Raw genomic sequence first — 7,609 nt, 5'->3', positions numbered from 1 at the left:
CAGACAAAACGAAAATGCCTTCCCAGACAGCTCGCGGGGCAGGGGAGATGCCCCTTTTGTTCCCCGAGGGACGGGGCTTGCTCGTGGTCAGAGCACGAAGGAGTTAAATTCGTGGAGCTGGGGCCGGTTTCGCAGCAATACGCGCGCTCCGTGGGCCTCTTCCAGCCCCAAAGAGCCGTTGAGGCACTAGGTGACCCGCAACGACAGAGGGCTGGGCAGTGTGGGCAAGGCGTGCGTCCCCGCGTGTATTCTGCCTTCGAATCTCTGCCCCCCTCCCCCTTATGGGCTGTGTGACTCTGGGAAATCATGTAACCTCTCTGGACCGCCATATACCCCTTCTTAAAAGAAAAAAAAAATCCTATGAGGTTGTTGGGAGGCGCGGGGGAGGCGGCTGGACCAGGAATTCCTCTGGGCGCCGTAGGTGGTGACTCGGAGTGAATGATCCGGTGTTTCCTGCCAAAGGAGGAAACTGATCCGTAAAGGACCAGGCCTGGGAACCCCCTGCCCACTCTGCCCTCGCCTGATAAACGAGCAGCTGAGTTCGGAGGACCGGGCTGAGACCGAAGCGTGGCACCAGACCTAGTGGAATCTGGCCCGGAGTCTTCACCGCACAGCAGGGCGCCGCTCCGATCCAGCAAACATTTATTGGGCACCTTCTGTGTACATGCTGCATTGAGAAAGGGAATTCGAAAACAAAAAGGAGGAAAGAAAGAGCTAGACGAAAAAAAAACAAAAATGGGAAAACTCGGGGTGGGGGATGTCACAGGAGTGGAGGGAAACCCGGACCCAAGGCGGCGACGCGGGCGGAGGCGCGCTGGAGCGAGGGTCCCCGGGGCCGGCGACCTCCTCCACCGGGCTGAGGTGCTGGGTGGGGGGAAGGGGCGCGCCCGCCTCGCCTGCAGCTACCGCCTCTTTGGAGCCGCGGCGCGTCTGCAGAGCGCGAGCCGTTGCTCATTACTGCAATTATGTTGCTCTAAGTTTGCCTCGACCCTAAATTGCCAAACTTGGAGGAGGCAGGAGGCCCGGGAGTCCGAACCAGAGGAGACACCTGATCCTGCCCCCACCATTTCCCTACCCGCGCTGGATTAAAAGACTCCAGGGCTGCGGGGAATGAGAAAATTCAGACCCACCCCTATTCCCCGGGCGCCCTCTCCCGCGGGGATTCGTTGGCACGTCCCAAGATCCTGGGAGCGGGGAAGGACTCCCGGGCCCATTTCGCAGATGAGAAAACTGAGGAACGGATACCTGGAATATCTTCCCCACCCAAAGTCAGGCGGTCAGTAGGCGGCAGGGCTGGGGTGAACCGCGTCGGCTCGTCGGACTTCAAGTCCGATGCTATCCCCAGGACAGGAGAATCACCAGGGGCGTTCCAGAAAGGAACCCGGAACGTTTGTCCCGCGCTCCGTCACCGTCGGGCTGCTTAGTTTGTATAGGGGGGAAACAACTCCTTTCTGCGTCTGCCAGAAGCAGCGATGTGCCTCAGCCCTCGAGCGCCTTTAAAGGACTACGTGACTCTGAGAGCTTTTTGCGTCTAACTCCTCTCTCGTGGGGACGAAGAGGCCCGGATCCGGGTTCCGATCGCGCATCTGGGAGCCCAGGAGTCTGTCTGGAGCCGCGGGGCCGCACTCCACAGCAAGTTTGCTTTCTTTTCTTGAGGAGGGGAATTATTATTACATGTTGGGACTGCAGCCCCGGGCCTCCGGGATGGGACGTTCGGAGCTACGGAGACTGGAGGATCCATCGAGGAGACCCAGGGTACCCCGGAACTTGCAGGCGCCGGCGCAGAGCCCATCCGCCGGGGTGCGTGCGCGCGGGGCTGCGCTCTCTTGGAATTCCTAGGCAGAGCTCCGGTCCCCCGGGGCTAGAAGCCGCTTGGTGCGCCCCAGACCCTTTCTTTCCACCCTGCGCCTCGGCCTCTAGCTGTGGAGACGTCCACCCTCCCCAAGTCCAACGCCAGGTACTTGGAGTTCTAACAATCCTTGGCCTGCTGGCTTCCAGTGTTAACAGCTCTTCGCGTGGCAAAGGCTGCCTGAGGCTGTCCCGCGTGGAGTTTGGAGGCGCCGGCCAGTGCGCGACCGAGGCAAGGCCCGGGGCGGGGGGGCACGCAGATCTGGGGAGAATGAAGCCAGGGCCCCCAATTCAAAAGAGAACAGAGCGGTGCCTGGAACATAGTAGGCTCTGTTTACCAAGAGATCATTTTCTGCCATCAACATCCTTGCAGAATTCCAACCCCAGGAGGCTAAACTTGGCGCCCGTTCAAATATATTCTCCTGGAAGCCCGAATTTAACCTACTATATAAAAGAAAAACCAAGTTTGTGAGCGTTTGGAGGCAGGGGCTCATGCAAAGGACACGCCAAGGTGGGAAGTGTACTGTCGCCTTGGGTTTTCAGTAAAGTGTTGTTTTTAGGGGTCGTAATAAGGGGTGTGAAGGCGTTCACATTATGGCAGCTCAAAATTAGATCCACAAACCGGCGCCTACACCAGCGCAGCGATTTAGAGAAGCAAAGCAATGCCTCCGCCCCCCACCTGGCCTCCTGTGGGAAAAACAGGTTTGCGGGGGTGGGAATTGTCTGGATTAGCTGTCTGCAGTCATCAAACCATTTGGGTGATTCGCTTTGTTTTCATAGACAGGTTAAAAGGGAAGAAAAAAGAAAGAGTCGGTTATGGGTCGCCTGAGCAAGTGTCGATTTCAGCTTAAAGTGAATTGGAAAATTGAGCCTAATTATCCCAGGTAATTGCTTCAATTCTCCACTTGACTTTGCTAACGCAGATCTGTCCTGCGTGTTCTAAAAGACACCCCCCCTCCCCGAATATCCTGAATATCCTGTTGTCACCTTTGAAAGGTGCAAGTGTAAAACTACCATCATGCTGAAAAGCAATTGTATATGTGAACAGAAGGCAAGAAGTAAAAATTCAAATAAAAGCCTAAATCAATAAAGAGATCGCTTCTTGTAGCTTAAAATTAATTTATTTAACAAATATAGCTATAATATAAATGATAATAAAATTTCAAATATACAGTATATTACACACAATCCCTTCCAAAGGGATTCTTGAGAGTCACACAAATGTACTGTTAAATAGAAACAGGAGTTTTAAATTTTATTTTACAATTTTTTTCTGGTACTGGTGAGAGAGGTCCCTTCAACCTACCTTGGCAACGCATCTGTGTATCCCCCCTCCCCCCCACCGAAAGCAGACGCTTTGCTGTTGAAATTCTCTTAAGTTTTCCCATGGATGGACCGGGGTTTCCATCTCCCCGGGCATGCTCTTCTCTCTATTTTTTTTTTTTCCTCCAACTGTTCTTATTTTCCAAAATCTTCAAACATGCGTTTTTCAGTGCTTCTCCCGCCTGGTGTCAGGACAGGATGCAGCCTCTAGCGCTGGTCCGACCACTGACTCTGCTGAGGACCGCTGGGAAGTCAACACCTCTCTAACCCCAGTCCCTCCATCTGTAATACAAAGGGTAGATCTATTTTCTAGAAGAGCGTTAAGGGCCCCTTCCAGCCACTTTTCGGGGAGGGGATCAGACAACGGAGAGTGAACGCAGGGAGCAGCCGAGGATAAACCGGAGCAGCGTGGGAGTTACAGGGAGAAGGAGCCGGGCGCTGCCGACCAGGGGAGCTCGCCGGGAAGGGCTCCTGCGGCTTGCAGGAGCCCGGGGCTGGAGCAATCAGCTGGTACCACAGGTAGGCGGCCCTGGGACCCTCTAAGTCAGGTGGTACATGCTGTAGCCCACGTGGGCTGTGTAGAGTCCCACGGGTGCCACCGGCAGCGCGGCGCGCTGGAAGGGGCCGGAGGCACCGTAGAGCGAGGCGCCCGCCGCCGCCGCCACCGCCGCGGGGCCGCCGAGCGGGAAGGAGAGGCCGAAGGCCGCGGGTGGCAGCATGGGCTTGGCAGCCATCTTCAGCTTTTCCAGCTCGGCCTCCTGCAGTCTCTTGGCCTTGGCGCGGCGGTTCTGGAACCAGATCTTCACCTGCGTCTCGGTGAGGCTGAGCGAGCTGGAGAACTCGGCGCGCTCGGCGATGGACAGGTACTGCTTCTGGCGGAACTTGCGCTCCAGCGCCAGCAGCTGCGCGGTGGTGAAGGGCGTCCTCGGCTTGCGGTTGGTCTTGTGCTTGCGCAGGGTGCAGGCCGGGGGGCTCAGCCGCCCTGGGGGGGGGGGGGGGGGGGACACCGAGAGAAAGGCAGCGCGTTAGGAGAGCGGCGCGGGAGTGTCATCTGCCCACAGGTAAGAGTGGTCAATAACAATACCGGCCATTCATTTTCGTGAAGCACCTCGGATGCCAGGCGCTGGGAGGTGACACTTGGAAAAGATTTTCTCCAGTTGCCACACCCCGCGGGGTAGACGTTCCTGTCTACTTCTTGCAAATGAGGATACAAAGATTCCAGGTGAAACAGGCACATGTTCAGGGCCCAAACTTAACTGGGAAGGGGTGGGATGCCTTAATGCTAGATGGCAGCTTAGGGGGTCCCCTCCTCCGTCGGAGGCCGTATGTGTAAGTGTAGGATCGGTAGGTGTTAATGAGGTTGCTGAAACCTGCGGGGAAAGGCCCTGCACCCAACCCAGCATCACTGAATCCAGTACTGTGGGTTGGCTCAACGTTTATCTGTGCTCATCTAATGTTCAGCACTAGGCTAGGCCGTTGCGTGGCATCCAACCCAGATCTCCAAATTCCACTCTTTCCCTTGGAACAGCATGTTCCTACAAGGTTCTAAGGGCAGTCCCAGGGGACCCAGAGGCAGAGCAAGGATCCGCAGTCAGGGTCAGGAAGGTGGCACCACTGCCATATCTCAAATAAATGAAGTGCTGGTGGGGGTGGAGGGACTTCTGATGGTCTGTTGTCTCTTGGGTCCCTCTCACCCTCAGTGCCTTGGTCCTCTGGTCACACACAAATGGGAGTAGGTGGGAGGGAGACTGAGATCACTTCTGCTCAACCTGTGTCTCCATTGGCAGAGGACAAAGGTGCCAGGCTTTTCCTTATGGCTTCAAAATAAACCTCAGGGATGCGCCGTTGCGAGAGCACCAAGACAGAAGGCTCCCACAGGTCCGAGACTGAGTCCTCTGGCCCGGTCAACCCCTGCCACACCCGGCAGCCATGGTCAGATATAACGTAGAACAAATTATTTCCAGGGCAACGGGGATCGCAGAGACTTTGGGGTCCTGGGGAAGCCCCTAACTGAATTCCCAAGTCCTGAGAGGCTGCTTTCCCTACCCAGCAGCCTCCCTTGGGAAATATGAAATCGAGTCCAGAATGTTTCACCATGCGGGTTTTGCCTAAGCATGCATTTTTTCGTGTGTGTGTGTGTGTGTGTGTTTTAATGATCCTTTGGGCTCACAGACCACCAGGATATGAGTCAAACGAAACCTCGAGTTAACATCCCCCTTCTTCCCAGCTCCAGGCCATTCAGAGCCGGGAAGCAGTTGGCCCCCAACCCGCTTTCCGCCCGGCCGCCTGAGGGGCGGGCGCCCAGGGAAACGTCACTCCCTGCGGTAGCGACAGCACAGCCCTGGGCCACTTCTCCAGCCATTAGGCCTAGGGAGGGGCTGGCCTTTCAAAGACGTTTAATCCCCAGATAAAAATCATTCCTCAGCATCACGCCATTGAATTCGGGTTGCTATTATGCCGTGCAAAATAATCGGAGGAAACGAGGAAAACTTGGGAATTTCCCGTGCTCCTGAAATATCTCCGAGCGTGTTTGCTGGGCAAGAGGAGCCGGGGGACCGCGAGGCCTTGGAACGACCCCGAACGCGCCTGGGACTGCTGGAGTCCGCGTGAGGGGCCCGGTCGGCGAGGTTTGGGAGCTTCCCCACCGCCAGGGAGGGGGCGCCTCCCACTAATTGACTTGGTGCCCCGCCCCCTCCCACTAAAGGGCCCAGCCCCCGCGAGCACTAAGTAACTGCCCGAAACTTGAAGGGGGAACTTTGCAAGAGGTTCAGAACCTCTGGGCAAAGAGATACTTGAATGCGGGGGGGAGGGGGGGACAGTCTTCTACTACGAGAAAGTGAAACTCTGCGCGCAGGGAAGATGTCCGCACCACTTGCACCCACCCGTAGGGATAACGGCGGAGTAACAGGGCTTAGGGGCAGATGGGGAAGTGGGGACTCCCGGGGTCCTTTGATGAGGGCTGAAGGAGACGGTGCCCGGACACCTGGTCCTCCAAGTTGACTCCCACCCGCAGCGTCCCCTCCGGGCCAAGGCGAGGAGCCCGCGAAAGCGGACCGAGAGCTGGGTTTCAGCCAGGCCTCCGTCCCCCTAGCTGAGGGGAGAGGGGAGAGGGGAGAGGGGAGAGGGGTGACCCGTGCCTCCCCGCCAAGCGAGCCGCAGCACGGCCTCCAGGGACCCAGCGGCAGGTACGCGGCCGCTGGAGACTAGCAGGCGCCGGCGCGCGGCCTGGCGCCCTCGGGCCCCGCGCCCCCGCCCGGCCCCCTCCCCCGCCGACCCGGCTCTGGCTACTTACTGGCCGGGGGCGGGGAGAAGCGGGGGTTCTGCATCCACGGGGTCCTCTCGGGCTTCTCGGGACTCTCGGCTTTGACCAACGCATCCTCTGGCAGCTTGAGAAGTCCTCCCACCGAAAAATGGCCCAGCGGCCGCGGCGAAGACGGCGCGTCCGGGGCTCCCAGAGAGCCGGGCCGGGCGCCCAGGGGCTGCGCGGACCCGCCCGCCGCCTGTGCGCCCTCGGAGGCCACCAGGGCGCTCTCCTTGGCCCCGGGCTTCCTGTGGTCGGCCATGAGCGCCTCCACGCTGAAGGGCAGCAGGGAAGGGGACACTTTGGGCTTGGCCCCCTCCTCGTCCGCGCCCATGGCGGCCGCCGTGGCCGCGGTGGCGCTGGGGGCCTGGCCCCCGCCTCCCCCCGCCGGCTTGCCGAAGGCGGAGTCCTCCACTTTGACACCGAGTGGCAAAGAAGTCATGTCAGCAGCCGGGGCCATGCAGAGCCGGGCCCCCCTCCAGCCGCAGCACGGGCCAGCCGCCGGGCATGGGCTTCGGGCGGGCGGGGAGCGCGGCCGGCCGGTGGGAGCGCCCGGGGCCCTGGCCGGGCGGGCCCTGGCGCGCGCGCCTCCCGCCCCTCCCCAGAAGGCCCGCTCCGGCGCTCGGGGCCTGGTTGTCCGCGGGCGCCGCGGCGCAGGCCGAGCTCCCGGGCGCGCTCGCCGGCTCCGGGTCGGGCCGCAGCTCCCCAGAGAACTTGTTAATAAGGAGAGGCCAGCGCGGCGGCGGCCAATCAGCGCGCGAGGGGGCGGGCCCGGCGCCAGCCATTGGGCAGCGCTCGTGCGCACTGGCCCCGGGGCGCCCTGGGCCGCGGGGCGCGCGGGACCGGGCCGGGCCCCCGGAGGGCGGGTGGGGGGGGGGGGGGCGCGGGAGAAACTTTCTTGGGCGCTGCAGCCGGGGCCGCCCGTCTCTCCCGCGGCCCCTGCGGGTCTCCAGTGTTCTCTGTTCCCGGGGGACTTCGCTTCTGCCCACCGCCCTCTCCCACGCCTCCTGGTTTCCTCTACTGCTTCCCCGGTTCTCTACCGAGGCGCCCCTTACCTTGCTCTGCAGTCGGCGGCCGTGGGGGCTGCTCTGTCCCCTCCGCTACCTGCCTCCCGTCTTCTCTACCACGATCATTTCA

General features: G+C 60.1%; 1 protein-coding gene across 1 annotated transcript; it reads right to left on the bottom strand.

Moving 5' to 3' along the window:
* Positions 1–2,950: 2,950 nt before the first annotated feature.
* MSX1 (msh homeobox 1) lies at positions 2,951–6,996 on the bottom strand. The gene is made up of 2 exons (XM_038532111.1): positions 6,464–6,996; positions 2,951–4,153 (listed from the first exon to the last, which is right to left on the bottom strand). Exons 1-2 carry the CDS (start codon positions 6,930–6,932, stop codon positions 3,711–3,713), a joined length of 912 nt encoding a protein of 303 aa, XP_038388039.1. The 5' UTR covers positions 6,933–6,996; the 3' UTR covers positions 2,951–3,710.
* Between the last annotated feature and the right edge of the window lie 613 nt (positions 6,997–7,609).

The sequence above is a fragment of the Canis lupus genome, chromosome 3 (genome assembly GCF_011100685.1).
Source record: "Canis lupus familiaris isolate Mischka breed German Shepherd chromosome 3, alternate assembly UU_Cfam_GSD_1.0, whole genome shotgun sequence".
Taxonomy (NCBI): domain Eukaryota; kingdom Metazoa; phylum Chordata; class Mammalia; order Carnivora; family Canidae; genus Canis; species Canis lupus.
Note: the sequence above shows the minus strand (reverse complement) of the source record. Positions and strands in the feature narration are given on the sequence as shown.

Coding starts and splice junctions, on each gene's coding strand:
- MSX1 (XM_038532111.1), bottom strand. CDS start 6,932: ATGGCCCCGGCTGCTGACATGACTTCTTTGCCACTCGGTGTCAAAGTG. Junction 4,154..6,463: donor CTTCTCCCCGCCCCCGGCCA/GTAAGTAGCCAG, acceptor CCCCCCCCCCAG/GGCGGCTGAGCCCCCCGGCC.